This window comes from Prionailurus viverrinus, chromosome B1 (genome assembly GCF_022837055.1).
Source record: "Prionailurus viverrinus isolate Anna chromosome B1, UM_Priviv_1.0, whole genome shotgun sequence".
In the NCBI taxonomy this organism is placed as follows: Eukaryota; Metazoa; Chordata; class Mammalia; order Carnivora; family Felidae; genus Prionailurus; species Prionailurus viverrinus.
Genome location: NC_062564.1, coordinates 35944621 through 35972576, shown reverse-complemented (window position 1 = coordinate 35972576; position 27956 = coordinate 35944621). Strand labels below are relative to the sequence as shown.

The following is a 27956-nucleotide window of genomic DNA, read 5'->3' as shown; positions in this document are numbered from 1 at the left end:
GACCGGCTGTGGGCAGTGGTTACCAGGGCAACAGCAAGGGCTGCCTAGGTAGGCAAGTCTGCTGTGAGGTGGAGAGACTGCTGGGGCCACGGCCAGGGCCAGCCGGCTGAGTTCCCTCCCCTGCCCCCCAGGGGTCAAAGATGAACCACGCTCTGCTCTGTGCCCACAGAGAACCAACAGGCCAATGACAGGGTCCTGGACTTGTGAAGGTTTTCCCAGACAGGGAGGGCACATCCTGTAGTTCTGTGCTGGGACCTGGGCATCACCTGGCCGGAAATTCCCTTTTGATGAAGCTGCCCCAGTGAGAGATGGAGTCCTTCTCACAGTTGCCAGGGGATTCTGGTAATCTAAGGGCCAACCCAGTCTCTTGTGCTGAGGACCTGGTTTTTCAGATCTTCCCATTTGTCCCTCACCAGGAGGGGGTTAAGCCTTCCTTGAGTGACCAATTCGGGCATCTTTGCCCTCTCCCTACCACTGAGAATCTATGCCCTTTAGCACCCCAGGGAGGCAGGACCTCAGAGGCCTTCGTTGCTGCTCTTAGGCAAGGAGTAGGAGATACAGGTGCTGGGAGAAAAAGGTGTTGTCATCTCTCAGTTATCAGTAGAGCCCCCTCTGCCCCTACCCCAACTCAAATTCTGTTTATGAGGAGGCTTGAGGGGCTGTGTGTGTGTGTGTGTGTGTGTGTGTGTATGAAAGTGTGTGAGCATGGAATGTTGCAGGGTTGGGGGTGTGGGAAAGGGAAAAAGGCCAACAGCTCGCGAGTCTGCTTCCGATTCTGCTTCGTCATGATGCCGGGTTAATGCTCCTCTTGTTTGAAACGGATTGAACTGCAGCTTTGAGCTAGGTGGAAGCGCAGACACATACAAACACACACCCTCAGGCCGGCCACACGCTATCAGCTGGAGGTGGGGAGGGTGCTGTGGGGGAGCCAGAGGCCCGCCCGCCAGACCGCCAGACGCAGGCTCCAAGCGCAAGCCTGTGGAGAAGCAGGGTGGGGACGAGGGGGTGGGGGCTCAGAGGGTAGGTCCCCTCCTGTGCCAGCTCCCCCCACCCGCCCACCTACCCCAAGCCGGGTTTTTCCTGCTATTTGTGCTCTGGGAAAGCACGGCTGGGTTCCTGGAAGAGACGCCTATTACCTTGGCTCTGGAGAAAAAGCGACAGCGCTGGGATCTGGGCCTGTGCCTGCCCAGCCCAGTCTTGGGGCCTCAGAGCATCTGGGCAACACTGTCTGGGAAGAGGTAGGTGGCAGGGTCTCCCATCTCTCGTCCCCTCTCTGGGCACTTTGGGCCACAACCCCTGCCTGGGAGTGAGGCTCTGGGTGGTGGCACGGATCCCCTTAGGAGGGGTCGGCTATGGCCGCTGTTCAGGGGGAGAAACCCTGGGACTAGCTGGGTTTGATCTCATCAAGCCTGATTTGAGGAAGAGGGCTGAAGGTTCATGCTGTCACCCCAGTGCCCCCTTCACCTAGCTGTGCTGGGCAGAAGTGCAAGTGACGGAATCGGGGGGGCACTGGGGTGGGCAGGGGAGCTGTTCTTTCTTTGCTGAATAACGGGGAGTGGAAGGGGTTGCCCCCCTCGCTCCCAATGTGCTGCAGGTTTTGAGGGGGAAGCACTACACACAGACACCTGAATGCTGTTGGTGAGGGGTGTGTTCCTTGGGAGGAGGTACCTGGTGAGCCCCTTTCTAGCCCTTGGCTGGCCAGGCTGGGGTGAGAACCAAATGCAGAATGATGTTGGGTGGTAGGGCGTGGCTGCAGGCCTGACCCCTGCTCACTCCTGGCCACTGCTGAAGTGCTTGAAGAGGCTGGGGGCTGAGCAGACATTCAGGCCTGTGAGGATCCAGAGGCAACCCCTTGCCAGCCTAGCAGGCCAAGCCCCCTCCCTGGGCAGATGCACCTAGTGTTTCCCTCCCAGGGGACTGTGTTGCCAGGGTTTGAGAGTCAGGGGAGCAGGGGCAGGTGTAGGAGAAGGAAGGCAGTCATGCTTTGGGAATGGGGAGCAGGGAAGCCACCAGGGAGTGGGTAAATGGGGGGCATACATGTGCACAGCTCAGGGAGGGGGTGTCAGCACGTGATGCGAGTGGTTGTGAGCATGGAGAACGGGTGCCAAGAGGATCAGTGGGTGGGTGGGAGTGGGTGTCAGTAGCACTGTGTGTCACTGTGTGGGGGCCTTGCTGGGAGAGTGGGGGCGTGATCTTGCAAGCAGGGTGCATGGGTTCTGCAACTGTGTTTCAGTGTGGGCTCTTGCCTGTGTGGGCAAAGTGCTATGTCCACATGTGTCTTGCCTCAGTGCTGCTGGCCTCTCCTTATGTTCAACACCTGAGTCAGGCAGTTCACCTGGGGATGCAGGTCTATAGGAATTCTTCTTTTGGGGCTCGCGCGCGCGCGCGTGTGTGTGTGTGTGTAAACATCAGAGTAAGGATACCCTCAGAATTCAGAAAGCTGAACTTGGGACTCAAGATCCTTGCATCTCCCCGCAGCTCTATCAATCTACTTTGTACCAGTGGCACCACAATGTACCAACAGAACCAGCTATAAGTAGAGACCAGAGCAGAAGCATGCTGAGGACCAAGTAAGCCTGAGGAGTTGGGGGCACACAGAAAGAGGGGCCTCTTCAGAAGGAAGGTATAGAGAAAGAGTACATCAACACAAGAGAAGTCTAGGAGAAACTGAATGAAAAGATGCATATTTGTATGAAGTGGGGGGAGTGGAAGGGGCTGCCTGGGCCCAGTCCTGCTGTCATCAGGACCAAAGATGGGGCAGGCCTTGAGCAAGTGGGTTCTCAGGCTGGGGCCCAGATTTTGGGCCCACCTGTCCTGCCTGATGCTTCAGCAGAGTGTGAGAGGGTGATATATATATAGTGTTGGTATTAGAGGAACACCAACCCTAGTCCTAGCATATCGAGGAGGCCTTAAAAAATGGGGATGAGGAGAGAAGGGAAGAAGGGCAGGCACAGGCCTGATGGATGCTCCATGAACTGCTGGCCCAGAGCTGGGAGCCCTCTCCTGGCCTTCCTGCACGTCCTTTTGGAGCAAGCATGGGTGCCCCCTGCGCACGCGTGCACACAACCACCCACACCCACCCACCCACACGTACACCCTCAGGCCTCCCTGGCTACTGCTGGTCTGCTCCTGCCCACTCTTCCCCTCTCCACCCCAGGATGGGATGCTGTTTTGGGAACCAGTGACCTAGCTGGATCCTTCCTTTATTTCTGGCACTGAATTGTTGCCACAGTAACTGTGGGGGTGGGGCTGGGAGCAGGACAGTGTGAAAGGGAAACAGAGCCAAGGGAGGAAAGATGAAGAAAGAGTAGAAAAAGGGAATGGAAAGCAGAGAGTGGAGAAGGAGCAGGGAAGGGGCAAGGCAGGCAGTCACACTGTGAGTGAAACTGGAGAAAAGGGAGAGGGGCAAAGTTCCTGCCCACACTGACCCCAGCCCACTTGGACAGCTCATTTGCCTCATTTCACAACTCACTTACTCTCTGCACTAACCGCGCCCAGGCTGACTTGACCCTGCCCAGGGGCACAAAGCCCCAGTCCCCCAGTCTCCCTGTTCCTTGTCCACAAGTCAGGCCAGCGGGCAGGAATCTGGGTGGCTCCACCATGTAGGGTTAGCACTATATAAGGTTAGCCCCAAGGCCCAAGTTCAGATTGAAGTAGGATCTTCAGAGACCCACTGAGAAGACTGTCCATTGGCTTTAGCCTGAGACAGGCCTGGGTAGCAATTCCAGCTTGCTTTCTGTTTGTGTGGCTTTGGCAAGTCAGCCTCTCAGCCACAGTTTCCTCATCTCTAAGTGGGGAAGGCTTGTGTGGAGGGTAAAGAGGATGTTATGAAAGTCCACGGCACAGTGACTGGCACAGAGCCAGCGGGGGTGGGCTTAGGATATGAGCAGAGGCTGGACTGGAGGTCCCCAGCTGTGGTTCTGCCCGCTGAGCCTTCATTTCTACAAGTCCAGGGAGGCACAGCCAGGCTAGTCCTATTTGCAGGAGGAGCCGGCTGGGATGGGTGCAGAGGTCTTATCACCCCCAGCCCAAAGCTGAGAGGTTCTAGTTGCCATGGAGATGCGCAGGTGGGCAATTTGAGGTGGGGCTGGGCTGGTGGCTTAGATAAGGCAATGCTGCGGGGCTGGGGGAGGGTGGGGTGGAGAAGGAGGGATGAGGAGCCCCAGTGTGTGATGGGAGTGAGCAGCTGGGAAGTCCTCTCCACCACCTGGGCTTGCCTGCCTCCACAGCCTTTCTTTCTTTCCCTGTCCTTCCATCCTGCCCTCCCTTCCTGCTGCAGCCTGCCCTTTTGGTCTGGTTCATAGGAGGTTTCTGGGACCGAGGGGGTGCATGTGCATGTGCATGTGCAGACACAAGGGGTGTGTACGGTGGGGAGAGAGGGTCAGGACTGGAGGAGGGGAGAGTGGGTGTTGACTTGGGAGGAAATTAGCTTTGGGGGAGGGGGCCTCTTGTGGGTGGAGTAAGCAATTGCCTGCATAATGTGATTTGAGAGAAGCCAAGAAATCCCTCCTTTCCTCCCTCTCGCCCTCTCCCTCACTCTCTCTCCTGAGAGAGAGAGAGAGAGAGAGAGAGAGAGAGAGAGAGAGAGAAACTCCACCCCAAAGCATTTTTCCTTAAAATTTCACCAGAAAGAACTTCACTTCTTAAGGCTAGCCCTAAATTAAAATGTAGTGCCCTGGAAGAGTAAGAGATCAGTTTGTCAGCGTGTTTCCTAACACACTGGGCACTGCCAAGCAGGCTCAAAGGAATGTGGCTCAGAGTAAGGGAGAGGAGACTCTGAGGCTAAGGGGATGAGACCCAGCACAGGGGACTGCCGCAGGGTTGTGGACAGCTCTGGAAAGGCCCGGGCAACAGAGCAGACACATCATTATTTTGAATCCTGTTTCTGAGTGGCTATGCCTGAAGGCCAGTGTTTGTGCACATGTGAGTGTGGGTTCAGGGCGATTGTGCACTGCAGTGACGTGGCTGGTCTGGTACCCTTCCCCTCACTTCTTGCCTGGGCAGTTACCACTCTGATACACAGTCATTGCCTCATCCTGTACCTCCCTGCCACACACACACACACACACACACACACACACACACACACACACTGGTGCTCGAGGGGAAGGTGCCAGGGCCACCACCAGGCTCAGCCTGAGGCTCAGAACACATGGAAACTCTCAGTTCTCCCTGGCAGCTCAGCCATCCACACTCCCCACCAGACCTTTTCTACTGCCTTTAGCTTCTGCTCACCAACCTGTCAGATCTGCGTATGGCCTTATCTGTCACTTTTCCTGGGAAAATAATGGCCTCCCAATGGGACTGGCCCAGGCTACATGCTTCTGTGTTGTGGATACCCAACTTTCCCTTTCCTCTCCTTCCAGGAAAGCCTAGAGTTTTCTTTCCAAAGCCAGCCCTCCACTTGGGCCTGAACCACATGCCTCTCCCCTGCTGGGATCCCTCTTCCCTCTTCAATGCCTACAAGCGTGTTCAGGTCTTCCCTTTCTTTAAACACCTTCAGCCAATTGGCCTCCTCCAGAGCCACTCTCCAACCCTCTCCCACCCTCTGTCACACTCTTCTTGCCTGTGTGCTATCTAGGCCAGCCCTGACAAGGGAGCCTCACTACTCCTCTGGAAATGCTCTCACAGGCCACCAAACCAGAGAGCCTTCACTCCCTGCAACACTTCCCGCCTTCTCTGGGCCAGGGACTCTTGGCTCCATGACCTTCTTTTCTCAGCCCCACTTGCCTACCATTTTTCTCCATATTTATTGCACTCTTACTGTGCACTAGATACACTCCGTGCCCCCAAGGAGCTGGCCATTCCGTTTCACCTCTCCCTTTCATGCCATCTGTGACTATTCTGGTCCCCGTGGTATTTCCCAGGATGCTGGTTTTAAACTTCTTTTCTCCTTTGACAACCTCATGTGCAAAGTACCGTCTGTAGTCAGATGGCTTCCAAATCTCTATTTCCAGCCTGCCCCTCCCTCAACCTCCTGTTCCTCCTGGATGTTCCCATGGGCTCATCGACTGCACCCACCTCAACCTCAAAAAGTGAACTCCATGCTTCCCCTTCTGTCTCTGAGGGCAGCCACCTCCCCATCCCCCAGGGGCTCTCCAGATCAAGTCTGTTTTGCACATTGTGCCTCTAGGATCTCTCCCTTTTGCCTCCTTTCCATCATGGGCCTCATACCCAAGTCAAGGCCCTCACAAGCCCCTGCCTGACTGCTGCCGTAGCTTCCAGGCTGGTCTTTGTCCACACTGCCCCTTCCTGTCCAGTTCGTATTCCAGGCTGAAGCCACATTCAAAGCACTGCTTGGGTCTGTCACTTCTTTGTTTGAAAAAAGTTTCTAAGCATTCATGGCTCCTCTTGCCCACAAAATACAGTCTGAATCCCCTAGTCTGGGTTGGAGGCCTCCATAATCTGACCACTGACCTCCTGCATCAAACATATTTCAACCTTATGAGCTCTATAATTTAGCCATATGTGCTGTTCCCTAGCCAGACCCAGTGCTGCTCCCCATATCTCTACTTTTGCTCATGCTGCTTTATCTCTCAAGAATCCATTTCTTCGGTTTTTACATGAACTCAAACTGGGCATTCAAGGCCTACCTCGAATACCTCCTCTAAGGGATCTTTTTTATTATTCCTTTCTCAACACCCCAGCAGGAGTGATCCCTCCTCCTGTGACTTCTCATGGCTCCTTATATTATCTTATCTAGCACATGTAATTTTCTGCTTTGCACGCAAGTTATCTATATACATGCCTCATTTCTGGAGGGGCAGCTCGGCTCCCCTGACTCATCTTTCTGTTCTCCATAAGGCTTATCACTGAGTGTTGTCTGTGGTTACTGAAGAATTAGGTACTCAGGAAGTATCTGATGAATGGATAAAGCAATATATGACTGGGTAGGTGGGTGGATGGATAGGTGGGTGGATGGATGGATGGATGGATGGATGGAAGGATGGGTAGATACATGGATGAATGAGTGTTTGGCTCTAAGGCTAAGCCAAGTATATAGTTAGTTTGACAATGGCTACTAACACAGTAAAGATCAGAGAGGAGTGAAAAAGAACTAACAGCTCTTGAATATGTATTAGAGTTTACTCTGATCCTCAGACACCTAGTTAAAAGCATTACAAAGTGAGAGCTAAGAAGGCAAGAGAAGGATAAAGCTCTGGAATGGAGTCTTTCCATGGGAACCAAATACCTAGTGTGACTCTCTGATGGCCAGAGTCCTGTCTTAGACAAGCCTTGACTCTAGAATTTCAAAAAGACTTGAGAAATGTGGCAGATTTTAGTCTATCCCCACAATGCACCTGACACGGCACTAGGCAGGCACTTCGAATCATGCCAATGCTGAAGAACAGTCATTTTCAGCTCACAACTCTGGACAACTTTTTAACCTGAGCCTCAGTTTTCTCATCTGTAAAATGGGTCTACCTTTGTTGTTGAGGGGGGGATGAAACAAAATCATTCTTTTAAAGTCCTTATCAGGGGCACCTGGCTGGCTCAGTTGGTGGAGCATGCGACTCGACTCTTGATCTCAGGGTTGTAGGTTCAAGCCGCACACTGGGCATAAAGATTACTTAAAAATAAAATCTTTAAAAAAAAGTGCTTATCAAAGTACCTAACATGACCATTCAAAAAATGGTATCTATTGTTATTGTTTTGTCCTCCAGAAGTTAGCACTCATTCTGGTTAGTGAAAAAACATTTTCTGGCATTAGGCAACATATAATCAAGGGCAAAGTTATGCAGGTTTCTTTTTCAGTCCCACTGGAATTCTGAGAAGCGTTATAAGAAGGCCTAGAATAGTAGGGGAGGCCTCCCAGAGGAGCAGAGCTTAGGATGGCCCCTGAAGGACTAGTGGGTTCTGGGAGACATGGAAGGGGACAGAGAATAGTGGAAAGGGCATGCACAAAAGCAGGGACATGGGAGTGAGGGCTGCTTTTGCAGCAAGCAGGTGGTTTTGGTGGGGGAAAGAGGGTGAGCAGAAGAATGGCCTGATACAAAGTAACAGGTGATAAGATTGGGAGCACCAATGACCTCAGTCTTTCATTACCCCCTGTGGTAAAGAACAGCTACAGAAAAGACACAAAAGTTCATTAGCCCTTGGGGAAATAGAAATAATAATAGTTAATACTCCACATAGTAGAATTTATAATGTTTTAAGCATTTCACATTTTATAACTTATCTAATACGCAGAGCCACCCCATGACATAGATACTATGACTGTCTTCCATTTTACACATGAGAAATGTAAGTACAGAGAGAGTAAGTAACTTGCCCAAGGTCACACAGCTGCTGAGTAGCAGAGTCTACTCACTCCCAGGTACTCTGGTCCAGAGTTCATGCTGCCTCTTCCCTGTACCTTCTATAGCCATCAACTCTCTGCACTCTAAGGCCCATGGCCACCATGGCTGGAAAGTCAGCCAGGCATTCACTGAGTGGTTATTATGTATCTAGTACAGGCAGTGGGGGGATGGGAAGATTGCTAAGGGAATCAGGGATGAAGGGGAATACATGGACTGTGGCCCCAGGGAACTCATAATCTGCAGCAGACAAGACCCAACTCCCCAGGAACAAAGAGGCAGCAGTGCCAGCTGGGATGCCTTCCTGCTGAAGCTAGGGGCCCTGCCTTGTAGAGAAGTAGCAATTCAGAGGACAGCCTCAGCACAGGCATTCTGAGAAGGCTGTGCAGAGCTGGGATGTGGCCTCGACCCCAAAGGGGACTCTATCAAATGCCTGCAAGTGAGACTGCCTGCTGGACAGGGACAGGGACACCGAATGTGGTCTCCCTCCACGCTCCCCTCCCTTTTTCCAGGAGGCCTCCCCCAGCCCATGACAGGGCCACTTCATGCCAAGTCAGTTTCACTGCATCTCCACCCAGTCTGTTCACCTGATAGGTTCAGTAGGTCCCTCTGTGTTAAACCTGCCTGGGATTTGAGACACAGGGGGCACAATGGACAATGGATTGAGTAGGGAGAAGGACAGGCGCCAGCACAGAGCCAGGGAGAGAGGCCACGGCCTTGGCCGAGAGGAGTGAGAACCAGGGCTTGAAACCGGACTGCAGCCCCAGGGCAGGGCAGGTGTGACAGAGCCGGAATGTGAGGCTGCACCGGAACGGGTGACCCCTGCAGTCATTTCCTTTCCGGCCAGAGAACAATGGCTCAAAAACAAGTGCAGTCCCTCCGCTTTTCCCGCTTTGCCGTCCACACGCGCGCTCGCTTGCTTACCCGGGGCTGAGCGAATGGAAAGCCTGAACCCTGAAGGGCGCTGGCTCCCTTCCGCCCTGCTCTCCGGAGCTCCCAGAGATCCGGGGCCCCACCGCCCTCCCTGGCACGTTCTTCCCTCCCAGGCCCGGCACTCGGTCACCAGCCGGGAGAGTCACTGAGGGATGAGGACGCCACAGCCCGGTGGAACGCACTTTCTGCTCTCGTGGCCCCGAGCGCGCAGCGCCCAGGAGCCGGGCAGAGCCTGACGCCCTGTCGTCAACCCTCGCGCACGGGGCTCTGCGGGTGACCGGACCTGCCAGCTCCCTGCTGCATGGAACGGCTGCAGAAGGTGCGCGGGAGGTGCCCCCCCCCCCCCCCCCCCCCCCGTCCCGGCAGTGCGCGGCCTGGGCACCGGGTGGGGCCAGGCTTCCCCGCCGAGGGTCAGGTCGGGAGTCGACGGTGCCACCTGCTGGTTGCCTGCACAACCGCACCTCGGGGCCCCAGAGGCCTAAGGAAGCCCTCCCCTGCCCCAGCCCCACCCTCCTTCCCTCCCTCCGCCCGGAGGAGAGCCAGCCCGCACCCGGCCCTGGCACGCACGCTCATTCCCACCCGCCCGCCTTTCACTCTCCCCAGCAACCACTTACCTCCCCTGGGAGCGTCAGCTCCTCCCGAGGCTCCAGTGTTCCTGGCTCTCCCTCCAGCATCGTGGTGAGTACTTCTCGGCCACCAGCACCCCCAAGCTGGGACAGGGATGGGGTGGGGACACTGCTGGGCCACTTCACCCAGAGCCTCCCTGACGATGGTCCTGCCAGGGCTGATGGGCAGAGAGAACCCAGAAATCCAGAGAAGGTTCTCCACACCCCCCTTCTCTGGTCTGGTCCTGCCTCATTGTACCCAAAATGCTAGGTGAAGGATTATCATTTTGTAAGGTAACTCTCTAAACTCTTAAAATTAAAATAATAGAATTATTAACTTTTAAGAGCTGACATCTCAGATGGCTGCCCATTTTCTTCCTAAGGCCAGTATTCTAGGTGAGGCTTTTGGCACATCTGTTCCATTCACACCATTTCCCTTCAGGCCAAGATGGACAATCAGGTGCTGGGCTACAAGGACTTGGCTGCCATCCCCAAGGACAAGGCCATCCTGGACATCGAGCGGCCTGACCTCATGATCTACGAGCCCCACTTTACCTATTCTCTCCTGGAACATGTGGAGCTTCCCAGAAGCCGGGAGGTGAGGGGTGGGAGGCTCCTCTTGGACAGGACTTGGGGGAAAGGGCTCCCCCAGCCACACCGGGTAGGAGGTGGAATCCCTCTGACGCTTCCTTTCCTGGTGGCCAGACTCCAAAACAAGAAAAGGAACTGTGGGCAGAAATCAACCAATGGTCAACCCAGTGTTTGTGGAGAACAGGCAGAGAGACAGGGCGGAGGCTGGAGGATAAGCTCCATGCAGAGAGTGGGGAGGCCATGTTTGAATGGCAGCCTCACAGAGCCGGTGGTGGGGGCGGGGGGGGGGGTTATGGAGGAAAAGGGTGTGAGTGGACAGAAAAAGCAAATTTGCCAAAAGCCCTCAGGAGCACTGGACGAGAAGGCTGGAATTCCTAGCTGAGTGACCTGCGTGAAAGTATGGTTTCAGTTTCCCCTCCTGTAAATCGAGGCAATACATCTGCCCTCCCACCTCACCAGCTATTTAAGTGTGAGAGAGAACTTGTGGCAGCTACTTTGTAAGCCGTGTTCCAGAAAGGGGTAGTGTCATGGCTGAACTGTGGGCTGGGGGCAGGCTGGGGGCTACCCTGCTGGGAGCCCAGACTCCATCCTGGCTGCTTGTGGGTCTTGTCCCTTCCCCTGGGCGCTAGGCTCTGAGGACAGGGTCAGAGCCACCTTCAATTGGCCCTCAAGGCACAAGCACACTGCTCCAAGATCCATGGCTTCTTCATACATCCAGAGAAAGAGAGGGCTCTGCCCAGGAGAGCACTAGGATGAAGAAGGATGGAGGGCCAGTTCTGGGAACTGGCAAGGACTGAGAGAGAAGAGGTGGCTCAGAAATTGGCCGGGCAAGGGTGCAGAGTTGGGCGGGGGATGAAGTGGCCCTTCCGGGGCTCTAGGGATGAGGATTTACCCCTACCCTTGTGGCTCTGACCAGCCTCCTCTCCATCCGCAGCGCTCACTGTCACCCAAATCCACATCCCCCCCACCATCCCCAGAGGTGAGTCTGCCCCACACCTGACACTTGCCCGGCTCCCCTCCCCCACACATATGCAGAGCCCATGGGATGACCTCATCCTGTTGCTGACCAGCTCTGTGTCCATCTGTCTGTCTGACCCAGGACCTCATTTAACCCTTTCTCCCTGGGTCAGACATCATCAGTAGGTCGAGTCCTTGGATACCCTTCCTCTGCCCTGGGGTTGGGGGCTTGTGGGCTGTCAGGGTGGGGGGAACAGAGATGGTGGAGTCAGGTGAAGCAGTGTCTCTCTGGGTTGGAGAGGGTAGGGTGGGAGACCTGGGAGCTTCAGTGAACCACACTTCTGTTCTGCAGGTGTGGGCAGAGAGCCGGTCCCCTGGAACCATCTCTCAGGTTTCAGCCCCAAGAGCCACTGGGACCCCACGGACCAGCCTACCCCATTTCCACCATCCTGGTAGGCTTTACTGTCATTGTGGCTGCACCCTTTCCCTGGGACCTCTTTTTCCTGCAGGAACCCAAGCCTTTTACTGTCTGTCCCCCACTCTCTGGGGTATATGCTCACTATGGAATTGGCTGGAACCCCTGATGGCAGGACCACAGGCGGATGGTGCCTTCCCTCCCACCCAACTAGAAAAGTGGGAAAAGTCCCAATCCCCTGAGGGACAGCTCTAGGAACTCCAGTTCTGTCTTGGCTCTTGGCAGGAGCCCATGAATTTCCTGCCTTCTTCCATTCCATTTGTGCCTCCTCATTGACCTGGTCTCGCCCACCATCAGCATATCCTCCTTCTCATCTGCTCTTGCTCCCTGTCCACAGAGACAACCCGCCCAGATTCCAACATCTACAAGAAGCCACCTATCTACAAGCAGAGAGGTGAGGGTTCCCCTCACTGACCTGGGCCGCTTTGCGCCACCGGCTAGGGGACTGTGGGAGAATAGCTGTTCATAACAGCATATAACCTCTGCTCTGTATTCTTTGCTGTGTGTTGTGTTTACACCCATGGTCTCACAGGTGTGAAAGAGAACAGGAGAGGGAGTTAGGGGCTGGGCTAGGCCGAGGTGGCCTGGCAGGGGGTATGGGCTGACCCTGACCTTCACCTGCAGAGTCCATGGGAGGGAGCCCTCAGAGCAAGCACCTCATCGAGGACCTCATCATCGAGTCCTCCAAGTTCCCTGCAGCCCAGCCGCCTGACCCCAACCAGCCAGCCAAGATTGAAACCGACTATTGGCCATGCCCCCCGTCGCTGGCCGTCGTGGGTAGGACACTGTGTTGGAGAGGGGAAAGGGAGGCCTGGGATACTGCCTCCCGAGAGCTGCTCCATGAACCCACCCTCTCCCCATGCCCACCCCACGTCCTTCATGGCCCTCTCAGCTCATCGCCCTTCCCTGTGTTCCAATGGCTCTTGGTGTGTGTGGCCCTGCTTGTTAGTCTTTCATTCACTTTCCTTTCATTTGGCCACTCAGCAGACATTTACCAGAAGTCTGCCTCCCAAGTTCTGTGACAGGAGCTCTGGGAAAGAGAAAGAGGAGCAAGACAAGGGTTTAGTCCCCTGTATTTAAGTCATGTGAGTGTGCATTGCCTACTCAGCTTTACCACAAGGCTAGAAAACGTTACCTTTATTTTATTTTTTTGCAAAATAATTTGTAGTGTTCTCTTCAAGGTGCAGCCCAGTTGCCACGCACAAAGCCAGCACCTGACAAATGCTTGTTGAGCGAATGGCTGATTGACGAGCCTGCTTTTGCCTGTGTTCCCCAGAGACAGAATGGAGGAAGCGGAAGGCATCGAGGAGGGGCGCAGAGGAAGAGGAAGAGGAGGAAGATGACGACTCTGGGGAAGAGATGAAGGCTCTCAGGGAGCGTCAGAGAGAGGAACTCAGTAAGGTAGCATCTCACTACCCCCCAGACACCCTGCCTATATCTTCTTGGGGACAAAAGTTCTGGTTCACTAGCTGTTCTGTTCTGAATGGTGTCATGCCTGAAGAACATCCTTGTAGGAACACGAGGAACCCCCCTTCTTCCCAGGACTTCAGCTTGCTGTTACTGAATGGACACCAGGACCTCGTGCTGCTTTTGGGAAACACTAGTTAATTTAGGGTCAAAAGGAAAGAAAAGGGTGCCCCCTCACAGTGCTAGGCTTCAGTAGACTAAGTTCACGGGAAGAGGAGCAAGGAGAGAGCAGGCCACTGGTCTCCAGAGCAGGAGAAAGGGTGTTGGGGCTCCTGGAAAGGTCACTGACGGTGGCACGGACTTGTGCTCTGGGATGCAGAAGCCACTAGGATACAGTTACACTGAGCTGCGCTGATTCCTTGCTCTCCAGGGTGGCCAAACCCAGTGTGGCAGTGCATCAGACAGTGACAGGCCCCACAGGCTCCAGGGCACCACCGAGCCACTCGGAAACCAGTCCCCAGTCCTGCCTGCAGATACCCAGCTCTGAACCTTTTGGAGATGAGAAATGCGGGTAGAAGTCTTGGACCCATCTTCCTTTCTCCTTCTCCAGGTTACTTCCAACTTGGGAAAGATGATCTTGAAAGAAGAGATGGAAAAGTCATTGCCTATCCGGAGGAAAACTCGCTCTCTGCCTGACCGGACACCCTTTCATACCTGTGAGTGCCATGGGGTGGGGGGGCTCCGAATCACCTGGCCAGACCTTGAGGCCAGAATCGGAGTCTGAGTTTGTTTATCATATGCCCAGCTCTGTGCTCCTGCGGTGTAAGGGACAAAAGATCGTGTCACTGGCTCAAGGCACTCGTGTTCTCCTTAGGGCAAGAATACCAGTCATGGAATAAGACTAAAGCAGAATTAGCAAATTTTGTTTAACTTATCAAACACTTATTTGTGTTCAACGTATGCTAGACATTGGGGATTATAAAGAGTCGAAAATATAGTCCTGTCCTTCAATAGCTCCCGGTGCATGGGGAAGCTGACATGAGAATTACAGTCAGTGCAGTTTGGGGAGGTGTTGTGGTGACATGAGAGGCACACAGTGAGTGCTTCGAGAGGATCATGACTGGGCCTGGGGCTGGAGAGTCGGGGAGGAGGGTAACTAGGTCTTGAAGCGAAAGAGTGAGTGGGGGAGAAGGGCATTGTGGACACAGGACAGTGTGCGAGCAAAGGCAAGGAACAGGAAACATCCTGGCCACCTTACAGGGCCTGCAGGAGCCTGCAGTTACAGAGCCCAGAGTGTGCCTTGGGGTGGCAGGGATTAGCCAGAGAGACGGGGGCGGGGGGGGGGTGTCCTGGGCTTTGGGTACTAAGCCCTCTAAATCACTGGAGTTTAGCCTGGACTTCCCTAGAGCAGGGCGGCTGCAGCAGAGGGAGGGAGAGCAGAAAGCCCAAGCTGCAGCAATGAGGCCTCTAAAAGCCTAGCCTCAGGAGCCACCCAGCATCACTCCTCTGCATCCTATTGGTCAGAGCAGCTCATGGGGCAGCCTAGACTCAAGGGAGGGGAGAAGCATTCCACTGCCTGATGAAGGCAGTGGTACAGAGGCTCACGGGCTGGAAGAAAATGTGCAAGCCATCTTTGGAGACACTCTACACATTTCCCAATAGTCTGGATAAGGACTAAAACTGTACATAGGTTCAGAGGAGAGGCGTTGGGTTTGAGAAATATATAGGAGGTGGAATCAACTGGACTAAGTGGTTGACTGGCTGTGGGAAAGGAGAGCCGAGTCAGGGTCTTGGCTTGGGTGCTAGGTGGGACATACCTGGAACTGATGTGATGAGGGAGGAAGGGGTTGGATGAAAGATGAAGGGACTGGTTTAGAACATGTTGGGCTTGAAGTACATGTAGGTGAAAGCTGGGTCTTACTGAGTTGGAAGCTTGAAGGGCAAGTTGAGTCTTCAGCTTGTATGTAGTGGTAAGAGCCCCAGCAATGTCCAGCTGGAGGTCCCAGGAGGAGGCCCAGCCTCAGGATGTGGGAGGTGAGCCTTAAAAGGCCCCTTTCTCTGAGGGCTGGGGACTCGGGTCTGGGAGCAGGCCACATGGGAAGTTGAGGTTGTCTGCTGAGCGGAAAGAGGGTGAGGCTGGGTGAGGTTGGAAAGGTTAGGACCAGACGCTGCAGGGGAGGGTAACCGTTGCCAGTCTTTCGGACTGTAGTGATGATCATCCACGCAGTGTGGGCCTTATCTCTGTGGTTTGCAGGCAAGAGTTGCTGGCTGATCCAGGGTTAGAGTTTCATAAGGCAGGTGTCGAGGGATGAGGGGCTGGGTGAACTGCTGAGTGGTGGTGAAAGTGGTTATATACCCCACCATGGGTCGAAGGTCCCAGGGGAAGCAGGGAGCAGGGGGATCAAGACACTGGAGGTCCCCATGAGACTGATGGACATTTGTGCTGGGAATGAGGATGCAAGGAAGCCGCAAACAAGAAAGGTGCTGTGGCTGCAAAGTGGGATTCCCAGGCTTCAAATGTGCAGCAGTTGGGGACAAGACCTAGGGGGTGGCCATTTGGAAGGGCTGCCTGATGGGGCTGAGGTGAAGGCCACAGAGGGGGTGGGATTCAAGGAGCCGTAAGGGTCATATGTGCTTGGACATCCACAGGGTCACTGAAGGTCCCCAGGATGATATTTCAGTAGGATTGGGAAGAGTTACAGTAAGGTCTTTTTAGAGAATGTAGAATAGTGAAGGCCGGAAGAAAGAAGCAGATAGAGAGATGTCCCAAAGGTTGGATTCAATCTTCATGTTCTTTTTTAACGTTTATTTATTTTTGAGACAGAGAGAGACAGAGCATGAATGGGGGAGGGTCAGAGAGAGAGGGAGACACAGAATCCGAAACAGGCTCCAGGCTCTGAGCTGTCAGCACAGAGCCCGACGCGGGGCTCGAACTCACAGACCACACGGACCGCGAGATCATGACCTGAGCCGAAGTCGGACGCTTAACCGACTGAGCCACCCAGGCATCCCATTCAATCTTCATGTTCTACCAGAATTTGCTATTCAGTCAAAATTAGCTCTTTAACTTCCATTTTGGCCTTGCAGAGTTGAATGGCCAAATATCTACCACACCATCATGTTTGGCATCCCTGAACTCCTATGTGACCAGTGATCACATGACTGCTTGACTGCTTACGTTACTGTCATAGCTAATCAGCCTCAACAGTTTCAGAATTGTGAACAGGCATGTCATTCTGACTTGATGGTAGTGTTGAAATGGTCACTTTCAAACGTAAATGAGCATTCTAAAAATAATTCCAAGTGAAAATCTTCTGATATGCTTTGTAGGTTGAAATTCTATCATTCATTTGAAATATAAATGTATACTTATCACAGAAATGAAATGCTTCAATAGTGAATGATCATTGTAGAAACAGATAATTTCCTATACAAAAGTAAGAAGTATTTAAAAAAAAATTTTTAATGGTTCTTTATTTTTGAGAGACAGAGACACAGAGCGTGAGCAGGGGAGGGGCATAGAGAGAGACAGAGAGAGGGAGACAGAGTCCAAAGCAGGCTCCAGCCTCTGAGGTGTCAGCATAAAGCCTGATGGGGGCTTGAATTCACAAACTGTGAGGTCATGACCTGAGTCGAAGTCGGATGCTCAACCCACTGAGCCATCTAGGCGCCCCTTAAAAGAATGTTTTAAGAAGACAATTCCTTATAATTTTGAATCTGTCAAGGCTGAACCTTCAAACAAATTGTTTATCAGGGCACGTGTCTGGCTCAGTCAGAGGAGCATGTGACTCTTAATATTGGGGTCGTGAGTTCAAGCCCCACATTGGGTGTAAAGATTACTTACATAAATAAATACATACACTTTAAAAAAATGTTAATCAAAATGATTGCCATAGATTGCCAATGATTTCTAGCATTTGGACATGAAAGAGTTTTGAGATCTGGGCAAACTAAGAATCTTAGGTACAAAGTTCTCTTTAGGAAAACCTGTTACTGAAAACCAACAATATGTAGAGATAGAACGCCTAGTGATCCTATGAAATGTGTAAGTTCAAAGTGATATCTGATCTTGCACATGTGAAGTCCCTCTCTAGATATTTTTAAGTGATCTCTATACCCAGCATGGGGCTCGAACTCATGACCCTGAGGTTGAGAGTCGCATGCTCCACCCACTGAGGCGGCCAGGCGCCCCACAAACATGGTGTATACAGACTTCTGTGCTAGTATACTGCTGCCACAGTCTAGCAGCTGATGGCGCTGAGGAAATGATCGTTTCTGTATGATAACGTCATACATCTGAAATGTGATTACTAGCATTGCTAATTGTAAATTATGATTCCATCCGTCATTTTGACGAAATTTCAGATATATTTCTGTAGTCCAGAGTTTCATCTTATGACGGTGAGCCTCATCATCTGACTGTCACTGGCCAACTATCAGTTTTGACACTTGGGCATTTCGTCCAGATGTGTGTTTGTTTAGAGAGACAGCCCAGAGCTGCCAGCACAGTGCCGCTTGCTGAAGGTAATGGGCAAGAGCCAAAAGCCAACAGGGGCTCCCCGGGCCCCCCAGGTCTGCCCTTCACGGCCCTGCCTCTGGCAGGGGAGGCCAGGGAGGCAGCCCTCTCAGGAATGGCTGTCCAAAGGCACCGACCAGGCCTCTTGCTCTCTTCCAGCCCTGCATGCAGGAACATCAAAGTCATCTTCTCTCCCCGCCTATGGCAGGACCACTCTGAGCCGGGTAAGGTCCCAGACCAGAGATCAGCGCCTGCCAGGGAAGAGTGTGTCTTTGGGCACCTCTGAGGGACTGAGCTACTTGGGCATCCTGAGGGCACAGGAGACCCTTAAAGTGAGGGGGAACAGTGTGGAATCCTCCAGCTTCCTTCTGATCCCTTCATGTCCTTTCTAGCTACAGTCCACAGACTTCAGCCCCTCTGGGAGTGAGACTGGAAGCCCAGGTGAGAGGCAGGGCCATCCAATACCAGGCGAGCAGGGAAAGAAAGGGGCCTCAGCAGGCCCCAGGGCAGCCCCGCGTCTGTGATATGGGCTGGGCTGTGGCTGGAGGTTGGGGAGGCTGAGCTGGCAGGCTTAGAGGCCTGCTGACCTTTGAGCTACCTCCAGACAATGACTCTTCTCTCCCACAGGCCTGCAGGTGAGTGCCTCCTGGAGGGGAACACATGGAGCAGCAGAAGCCATGGATGAGTGACAGGCAGCATTGGGGGAGGGGGGTGTGGGGCCACAGAGGCCTGGTAAGGACTCGAGAAGCCCAGGGTAAGGCTGGGGAGGTCTCCCTGCCCCACTCTGGCTCACTGCGGCTTTGGTCTCCCCAGAACGGAGAGGGCCAGAGGGGGAGGATGGACCGGGGGAACTCCCTGCCCTGTGTGCTGGAGCAGAAGGTGAGGGGCAGGGGCAGAGTCAGGGGTGGTGGGCCGGGGACAGAACCATCTACAGTGGGGGTGGGCCAGCCAGCCGGGGGGAGAAGCCAGGGAAGTGAATGCACTAAGGGGTTGATGATGGGAGGGGCAGCAGGGAAGTTGGGGGACATGGCTGGCAAAAATGGCATGAGCCCTAAGGGCCTCTACAGGCTGATAAGGGGCCCAGGGAATTGAAGGGTTACACTGACAGGAAACTCTATGAGCCTAAGACTGCCCCTTCCCCTCCCTGCCCAGATCTATCCCTACGAAATGCTGGTGGTGACCAATAAGGGGAGAACCAAACTGCCTCCAGGTGTGGATCGGATGAGGCTTGAGGTATGCGGAGGAAATGTGTGGGGTGGGCTTAGGTGCCACTAATGGGGTGCCTTCCCCTGCCTGATGGGGAGAACCGGGGGCCTCTTTGAGTGCTCCCTTAGTCATTTGGCCAGCCCCACCCTGCACCCCTGTTCCTAAGCTGCCCCTGCGTGTCCCCTCTACAGAGGCATCTGTCTGCGGAGGACTTCTCAAGAGTATTTTCCATGTCTCCTGAAGAGTTTAGCAAGCTGGCCCTGTGGAAGAGGAATGAACTCAAGAAAAAGGCCTCTCTCTTCTGACCACCCCTCCCACTCCTTGACTGACCCTGTCCCCTGCTGCTTCAGGGCTCTGGAGCTGGGGTCACTAGACCCCAAAGCATCATCCCTTGGGGGAGCAGGGAGGTGGGGTGGAGGTAGGGTTGACTCCATTCCCCAGGTGAGGAGGAACCAAGACCTCTGCAGTGCTGGGGTTGTAGGACATGAACTTGCTTCCCCATAATGAGCTAGGGGGGGCCTCCTTCCCTCATCCCTGGTCCTCACTGCACAGGGCAAACCCAGTCTGGACTCCAGCACACACAGAGTTAATGTTTGCACCCTCTCCCCACCCCAACCCCACATGAAGGTCCCCACAAGAGAGTGAGGAGAAACGAGGCAGCATTAGTGGTCAGGCATGTTGGCTGTCTTGACCAAATGGGTGGGTAGGACCCTCGGACCTGCTAGGAGGCAGGTGAGGGTGGGAAGCAGCCAGGCAGGCAGGGAGAGCCCCAGGATGCTGTGTGCACCCAAGCACACCTCCTCACCTCACCTTGGACAGCTTCCCCTACACCTGGGCCTCTGGCTTCTCTGACTCTTAGCAGGAGCAGGCTTGAACTCAGCCTCTAACAAGGAGGCCACCCTGCCCTCCAGCTCACCTTGTCCTCTCCTTGTGACCCCTAAGCTTCAGAGCCTCTTGCTCCAGCCCTGTGGCTTCCCCAGAAGCCTTGGCTTAGAGTGGAGATGTTGCAGAACCTCAGCCCGCCGTCAGCCTGCAGGCAAAGTCCGCTAGACTTCTAGCACCCAGGTCCCGGGCAGAACCCAGGCCTTCAGGCTCCTTGGATGGGATCAAGAGGCCAGGCTGAGTGTCCTGGCTAGCAGGTCCCGTCCATTCCCACGCATCCCCCACCACGCTGTCTAAAGAATGTAATTTATTGGGGCACCCCCCCAGCTGCTTTCTCTCCTAACTCTCTGCCCTACTTTAATCACACTCCCAGCTTTTCTTCTCTACAGAAACATATGTGTATATAATTATATATATATTTTTGCCTGGGGCTGGGTTTGGTACCTGCCCAGACTCTGGCATCCCTTTCCACTGTGTGTGTGTGTGATAATGCTGTGGGAGGGGGACTCTGCTTGGAATTAAAAGGTTGCACTGGGCCCCCAAATCTATTTGTTCTTTCTGAGTCACCAGATCTGGGAAGGAGGGAGAGGTGACACCAGGATGAGGAAATCCATGGGAGTGAGGGTTCAAATGGGGAGCACGTAGGGTCGGAAGAGGTGGGGACAGCACACACACTGCCCTCAAAAGCAGGAGCTAGCATAGCAGGGTCCCATCTGCCTCCTCTTCTGGGCTGTGTGATGGTGGTGTGGAGGAAGGGCAGAAAGTCACACTGTGGAGCCTGATATAGGAGCCAGCTGGGAGGAAAGCTTGTCTGTCCTCTGCTGAGGCCCTATATACTCACCTTGGCAGTCAAGCTCATCAACACCTGACGTGAATGCACCCTCTGGGGCCTAAGATACTCACTGTTCAATGGGGAGGCCAAACACACAGAGAAGTTCAATGGTGTAGGAATAGGCGGTGAGCTGACTTGTGAAGAGCAGGCGGGGAAAACCAATCAGTGGAGAAATGCTGGGTGAGATCTAGTGGAAGGCTGGTTAAGTGGAGGCTGAGGGAGGAGGTGGGTCACATGGTCTTGGTTGACTTAGCAAGGCCTCCGGTTGGGGGGGGGGGGTAGACAGGGAACTGGAGTGTGGAGGTGGGTGGAGGGGGTGAAGGTTGGAAGATCAGAAGAACTTCAGGTGTGGGTGCTTGAAGGGAGGGGCTGGGCTCACCTGGCCAGAACAGAACCCAGATGTGGGTGCATAAAGAGGCGTGCAGTCAGAAGGACTAGGTGAGCTGGAGTGTAAACCTAAGAGCTGGAACCTGATTCCAGTCTGCCACCCCTGAGACGAGTTTCTATCCCCTTTGGCTGAAACAAAAGCAAAGGGGATAAGAATCCCTCCAATGCAGACAATTATTTTAAGCTGTAGAAGCTCTGATACGTCTACAACATGGTTTTATCCTTTCAACAACCTGCGAGGTAACAGCATAGATCATTTTAATCCTTTTAGGCAATGAAAATTGTAGAAGAGTTCAGCCAAAGCCTGAAGGTACATGTAAGTGAATGAGTGGAGAATGGAGACAGACATCCAAGTTTCATCACTGTTAACCCAGGACTTTCCCCAATGTAGTTCCCTCTCAAGGGGTAGCAAGGAGAGCTGACTAGGAGGCGTAGAGAGAATAGTCTCCAACGCCAGTACCCAGTTTTAGGTGTTCAACCAATGTTTGGAGGGCTTACCCTGTTCCAGCATTAGAGATTCAGCGGTGACAAGGCCAGCATCCTCAGGGCCACGGAACTCCCAGGGTGTTGAGCACCAAGGGATGCTGAGGCAGTGTTTGATCACAGTTCACTGGGAAATGCTTTTGGTGGGGCAGACTGCATGCTAACACCTAAAGGATTTTAAGTTCCTGAGATTTGGAGACCTGAAGTGGAGGTGGGTCCCTAAAACAAAACCTTAGAAGAATCTCTCAGTGCCTCTTCCTGCAACACACACATACACACATGCACATGAACAGGCACATGCGCATGAACAGATACAAAATCTTCATGATTACTTAGCAGTTTGCAAAACTTTTTTCAAAAAGTGTATCTTGGGGGCACCTGGGTGGCTTAGTCAGTTAAGTCTCTGGCTTTGGCTCAGGTCATGGTATCACGGTTCGTGGGTTTGAGCTCTGCATCATGCTCTGCTGTCAGTGTAGAACCTGCTTCGGATCCTCTTTTCCCCTCTCTCTCTGCCCCTCCCCTGCTCACACTCTCTCAAAATTAAATAAAAACATTAAAAAAGTAAAAATTACATCTTATTATTAGTAATTGGAATACATTTATAAATTGAATTTTATAGTTAATTATAAAAATGAGTGAGAACAAAGAAGCTCTGATGAATAAAAATTTTTGAGATTTGTATATGACAGTTGCCCTTTTTTGTTGCATTTGGCTGCATAGTATTAGGAAAATCCTGATTCATACAGATAAGTAGTTACAAAATTGTGGTGGTTTAAAAATGCACACAAATCCATCTTATTCCTCCCATCGAGTGGCAGTGTCCATGCCCTCTCTTCTTGAATCAGGGCTTAAGTGACTTGCACATTTTTTAAAACTATTCACCCTCCAATAGCCTTCCACCCTCATTTAAACTGACAGGAGGAAAGGCTTTATTCAAAGGTCTTCTCCCCAATGAGCTAATCTGTCAGACTTTAACTACAGTTGACCCTTGAACAGCATGCAGGTTAGGGGTGCTGACTCCTCCGTGCAGTCGAAGATCCACATACAACTTCTTACTGCCCCCAAATCTAACTGCTAATAGCCTGTTGACCAGAAGGCTTACTGACATAAAACAGTTAATGAACACATGTTTTGTATGTTATATGCACTATATACTGTATCCTTAGAGTAAAGTAAGCTAGAGAAAAGAAAATATTAAGAAAATCACAAGGGAGAGGAGTACTTGGCTGTCTTGGTCAAAAGAGCATGCAACTCTTGATCTTGGGATTGTGAGTTTTAGCCCCACATTGGGTGCAGAGATCACACACACACACACACACACACACACACACACACACCAAAAAAATAAGGGCACCTGGGTGGTTCAGTCAGTTAAGTGTCCGACTTCGGCTTAGGTCATGATCTCACGGTTCCTGAGTTGGAGCCCCACATTGGGTTCTGTGCTGACAGCTCAGAGCCTGGAGCCTGCTTTGGATACTGTGTCTCCCTCTCTCTTCCTTTCCCCCACGTGTGCTCTCTCTCTCTCAAAAATAATAAACATTAAAACAAAAAACAAAAACACACATAAAAAACCTTTTAAAAATTTTTTTAAAAAGAAAAAATCTTGATGAGAAATTACAGATAGAGTGTTGCACTGTATCTAAAAACATGCATGTATAAGCAGACCTGTACAGTTCAAACCCATGTTATTCAAGGGTCAACTGTACATCAGTGGGCTCCAACACTTTTGGCATATAACACATGTTTCCGCTAACATTTATTAGAAGTTCTAAGACAAAATTTTTAAAGTGAAGCCAAATGAAAGGTTATGAATTCCTGATGTACTTTCACTATATCCCAGAGTTTCTTGGGGAAAGCTGATTTAATCCATTCAGCTGCTTCCCTTACCTATGAGGAAGCTGGCCCAGAAAAACACAGTGCAGGACTGGACTCAGGTCTCCACCTCTCCAGGTGGCCTCTCTGTACACAACAGGCTTGTTTCTTCCCTTTGTTCTTACACATTCTGGCCTGAAAGCTTCCTCTTCTTTCTCATAGGGCTCCTCACAGGGGCCCATTTGCAGATGGACTATTTTAAAAGGTCTCTTTTTCCCAAGCAGTTGTCAGAGAACTGAGATCCAAATGCCAGCTCTGGATGGGCTGGGCAGAACCCTGTCCCCCCCCCCCCCCTCGTGACTTAGCCTGGACTCCAGGCTCCACTCCAGGGTACACAGCCATCTCTGGACAGGTCGTTGTCTCCTGGGCCTCAGCCTGACTGGTAAATGGAGCCCAAAAGGCAGGGCTAGTGCGGTGAAGCCCCAAGACCCCCTCCCCCCAGCTCTAGGTCCTACAGCTTTGTGATAGAGGCTACCCCTCACCCTCTCATCAGATGTCAGTGGTCAGCAGAAATACATTTTGAACAGATATCAGCCCTCTTCTCAGAAAGATCTTTCCATTCCTGAGGGTTGGAGGTGGAGGTGGTAGGGAAAATGGGCTTTAAACTGTCAAGAGTTGCTGCTCCAGACGTTCCAGGAAACCCTGCTCTTGTTGAGGGTTCTGCCTGTGTAATTCTTGGGCTCACCTTGCCCTGGTAGGGGGCGCCTCAACATGGGAGACCCATCTTCTGTTTCTTTCCTTGGTGCTGCTAGAAGGGTGTCGCTTCCTCTGAAGAACCTCTGCACCAGTGGTGTATCCACTTAAAGGAACAAGCAACAAGGGAAATTAATTTTAATAATCTAGTCCGTTTAACCCAATATATCTAATATATTACGATTTCAACAGGTAATCAACATCAAACATCATCAGAGAGCTATTTTACATTTTCTTTGTGTACTAAGTCTTCAGAATCCGAGGTGTACTTGACCTTCGGCACATCTCAATCAGGCCTAGCGCGTTTGTTTCAGGGCTCCACAGCCTCATGCGGCCAGTGGCTACTGTGTTGGGCAGAGGGCGGGGGTAGGGGCATCTAGAGACTTACACGATCCACAGACGTTCTCAAGCCTGTCTTCCTCGGGAGGAAGAAACCTCCCGGTCCCACTCGCCCTTCTCGCTGCCATCTGGCTCCCCAGGGAGCCCTGGCAGCACTTGAAGGCGCCCCTCCGCTGCGACGCCGGGCTTCAGCGTCCCCCCTGGCTCTCCACGGGCGAAATACGTCGGCGCCCGGCCTCCTTCCCGACCACGCCGGGCCGGGCCGGGCCAGGCCGGGCCGGGGCTGGGGCGGTGGGCAGCGGTTGCCCCTGCGGGCCGAGGCGGGGCGGGCCAGGCAGGGCCCCGCCTCCTCGCCGCGCCTCCCGGGCCGCGCTCCGCCTGTGAGCTCCGCCGCCGCTGCCGCCGCCGCCGCCCGCCGCCGCCCGGGAGCCGAGCCGAGCCGGGCCGGGCCGGGCCGCCAACATGCTGAGCCGGCTCGGAGCGCTGCTGCAGGAGGCCGTGGGGGCGGTGAGGCGGGGGAGGCCGGGGCGCGCGGGGCCTAGGCCGGAAGGGCGGGCGCGGGACCGGGGGAGGATCCGGCGGGCGGGCGGGCGGAGGAAGCGGGCCCGCCTCGGGGAAGGGACCCCCACCCAGGCCGCGGCGCCCTTTCCCCGGCCTCCTCTCTCCCCCGTCGCCGGCCCCCCCCCACCCACCCCGCACAGCACTCCTGCTTCGCGTGGCTTCTTTCCCGATCGCACCGACTTCCAGCCCCTCTCCGTATCGCCCCAGCCCCTAACCCTTCTCCCCAAATGGCTTCCTGTCTCTTTTTCCTGCTTCCCGTTCCCAGTTCGCTCCCAGTTCCCCAACTCTTCTGTGCCAGAGGGCTCCCTTGTCACCCAAGAGTTTCTTCCCCAAAGTCCCCTCCCCAGGCTGTTCGCCTTCCTCCTCGGCCCACGCTCCTCCCTTCCTGGTCACCTGGGCTTGAAAAATAGACGTCCCTTGCCCTTCTTCTGAGCCTCCAGACAACCCCAAGACCTTAGTCAGGCCGTGTCTCTCAGCCTCCACTTGAGAAGTCCCGGCCCAGATGGCCCAAGCCCTGACCGTGTATACACAACTCAGAGGTGGGTGGGTGCCTGGCCCAGGAAACAGCAGGGCCCAGGGGCTGTATACAGAATGTTATCTCCCACCACACTAGCCGCACCACACCAGCTGAGCCAGGTTGACCTTGAGTCAGGAGAGGCCAGCCTGGTGGGGCCTTGGGGCAGCCATGTGAGGAAGAGTTTGTGTTTTTGCCATTTTCTGTTGGGAGTTGAAGGCTGGTCACAGGCGGGTTCACTTCATTCAGTGAGATAAAAGTAGAGTGTGGATAGGGTAGGCCAGAGGCCTTCTGTTTAAAGCAACCCTGCCAAGAATCTGTCTGTAGAGTTAACAGTTCTTTTGTCTCAAAGTAGAAGTCCTCCTCTAATTGATCGGTTTAGTATATTGTATCAGAGTTGCTCTGGAGAAACAGACTTGTGTTTCACCTCCTTTCTCCTCAACGCACCCCCCCAAAACAGAGCTTATTGTACATGGGAACAGGCTCAGCCTTAATGAGATTTGTGAAGAAAGTGAAAAGCTTCTCCTCCTGCCTCTCCTCCTGTCCCCAGCCCTGCCCTTCCCGATGTCCAGGTGCTTCCAGGGCAGCCCCCCTTGGGAGGGGTTCTAAAATGATCTCTTCTTCCGCTCCTCCTTGTCTCCTATCAAGACAGCTGTCATCTTAGAAAGTGATGTGACAAACTACTTCATACCTGTCAGGGAAAGCTCCATGGGCAGCGTGGGTAGGTGGGCCAGAGAGAGCCTTAGTTTTGAGAAGTGAATTTCTAATGCTTCCAATGAGGGAATTTCTGCATCAGTGGCTGGAGGGGGTACTGGTGGTCAAGGGAGATATTTTTAGGCAAGTGATCTTCTCCTGAATATACAATATATAGACAATTCTGGAGAAGTTTGGCTGACCCAGTATAGCTGTCAGGAGAGATAGGAGCCCCTCTTTTGCTCTCTACCCCCCAGATCAGGGCATAGCCCTTCCCCTGGCTGGGTCACCAGGTTAGGACCCCAGCAAGTTGCTTGACTCCTTGTTATAAGGAGGGAGAGTGCTCCTTCCTGCCCTCTTCTGACAAAACAGAATAGCAATCCTTATGGTTCTTTTAAAAAAACATCTTTGTTATCATTAACGAAGATAGTAAAGATCATCATGTGGTATAGTTCCTTTGGAGTTATGATAACTAATAGTAGATTCCCTTGCTTTCTTCCAACCGTCTGTTTTGTGACAGTCCGTTACAGTTTGCTAACAGTCTGTGTTCTCTGGGTTCTCCTCTTACCCAATTGTTCTTTTCTAATGTAAGTCCAGCTCAAGGTTTTAGGAGACTATCAATGAATTTTGAGACTAGATGAGAGCCCATCACAGAAAAGTGAGATAATTATAGTGCTGGTCAAGGAGCAGGGGGCTTTCCAAGAGACAAGAAACTATGGAAAGGAGGTGTTAAGGAGTTTGCTGAGCTATTTAGTACATATGAATGAGTAGTCACTATGTGCAGAGCCCTTTAGGAGCAGGCAGAGGTAGAAAACACAGAACCCGAGCCCTCAGGGAGCTCACAGTCTGGTAGAAGAGGTGAGCACTAATCCAGCAATAATAGTATCACACAGGACGTGGTAAGATGCAGTCAATTCAAGTGTGTTTGGAATGACTTACTGGAGGTGAAACTCCAGTAAGAGTCATGCCCCCCACAGCTAACTTTGAAAGAAGACAAGGTTGTCTGGGAGCCTTTCAGGGCCTCTGATTCAGTGTTACTGCTTCTTTCTCCTATCTTAATGGCCTTCCAACCATTCTTCCTGCCTTCATCTCCTACACAAAACTGCCAGATGACCCTGCCTGGAACACTGCTCAGAAGATGTCATTGACTGCCCCCCACTGCCTGCAAAAAACAATCCTGACTTGGTGGCTTGATGTACAGGGACACATACACTCATCAACCCATCCTTGTCCCAGACACTCTGTGCAGAGTTCCTTCTGTAGGAAATGTCTTTCCTTCATCTTGAACTGTTGAACTCGGACCCTGTTCTTCAAGTTTTAGTTCAAGGGTAACCTCAGTAAAGCCTTCTCTGTTCCAGTGCTCTTTTCCCAGAGATCATGTTCCATCTCTCCTGTGTCCTCATGCAACTTCCTGTAGCTGAGTTATTCAGGGTGGTTTTATATTCTCTTCTCCCTGGCACTGGGTCTTCAACATCCTTATATTGCTTATAGCGTCTAGCATAGCATCTTCTACACAGTGGGCACTCAAAAGATACTGAATAAATAAGGAGTAGACTGTCAGTTCTATGATGTAGTAAAGTGTGAGGTTAGAGAAAGATGTGTCCAAGAACTCTGGCAAGGCCTTTCTGGAGCTGGTGGCCCTTAGCTGGACCTCACTGGTGACTGTTAGGATCTAGGCAAGCGTAGGGGGATGCAGGGCTTCCGGGGTAAAGG

At 52.9% G+C, this 27956-nt stretch overlaps 2 protein-coding genes and 1 long non-coding RNA gene across 10 annotated transcripts in view; 2 read left to right on the top strand and 1 right to left on the bottom strand.

The window, feature by feature from the left end:
* DMTN (dematin actin binding protein) overlaps window positions 1-20413 on the top strand; it is a 27377-nt gene extending 6964 nt beyond the window's left edge. The window contains exons 1-16 of one of the 5 annotated variants that reach the window (XM_047855629.1): window positions 963-1238; window positions 9344-9549; window positions 9834-9908; window positions 10278-10433; window positions 11361-11405; window positions 11736-11835; window positions 12196-12252; window positions 12483-12635; window positions 13135-13259; window positions 13876-13981; window positions 17941-18005; window positions 18174-18222; window positions 18409-18416; window positions 18595-18660; window positions 18934-19014; window positions 19179-20413. In XM_047855629.1, the coding sequence (XP_047711585.1) occupies window positions 9532-9549; window positions 9834-9908; window positions 10278-10433; window positions 11361-11405; window positions 11736-11835; window positions 12196-12252; window positions 12483-12635; window positions 13135-13259; window positions 13876-13981; window positions 17941-18005; window positions 18174-18222; window positions 18409-18416; window positions 18595-18660; window positions 18934-19014; window positions 19179-19292 (1218 nt within the window). In that variant the 5' untranslated portion in view covers window positions 963-1238; window positions 9344-9531 and the 3' untranslated portion in view covers window positions 19293-20413. Of the gene's footprint in view, window positions 1-962; window positions 1239-9343; window positions 9550-9833; window positions 9909-10277; window positions 10434-11360; window positions 11406-11735; window positions 11836-12195; window positions 12253-12482; window positions 12636-13134; window positions 13260-13875; window positions 13982-17940; window positions 18006-18173; window positions 18223-18408; window positions 18417-18594; window positions 18661-18933; window positions 19015-19178 lie in introns of those variants that run through there. The other 4 variants (XM_047855630.1, XM_047855632.1, XM_047855631.1 and 1 more) reach the window with 4 other exon arrangements.
* Window positions 9852-24866, bottom strand: LOC125163621 (uncharacterized). The gene is made up of 4 exons (XR_007151519.1): window positions 24525-24866; window positions 23780-24242; window positions 23219-23236; window positions 9852-9862 (listed from the first exon to the last, which is right to left on the bottom strand). It is a non-coding gene; the product is annotated as an uncharacterized LOC125163621 (long non-coding RNA).
* The window catches only part of FHIP2B (FHF complex subunit HOOK interacting protein 2B), a 16551-nt gene continuing 13446 nt past the window's right edge, over window positions 24852-27956 (top strand). For 2 of the 4 annotated variants that reach the window (XM_047855626.1, XM_047855625.1), the window contains exon 1: window positions 24852-24982. In XM_047855626.1, the coding sequence (XP_047711582.1) occupies window positions 24938-24982 (45 nt within the window). In that variant the 5' untranslated portion in view covers window positions 24852-24937. Of the gene's footprint in view, window positions 24983-25345; window positions 25576-27956 lie in introns of those variants that run through there. The other 2 variants (XM_047855627.1, XM_047855628.1) reach the window with 1 other exon arrangement.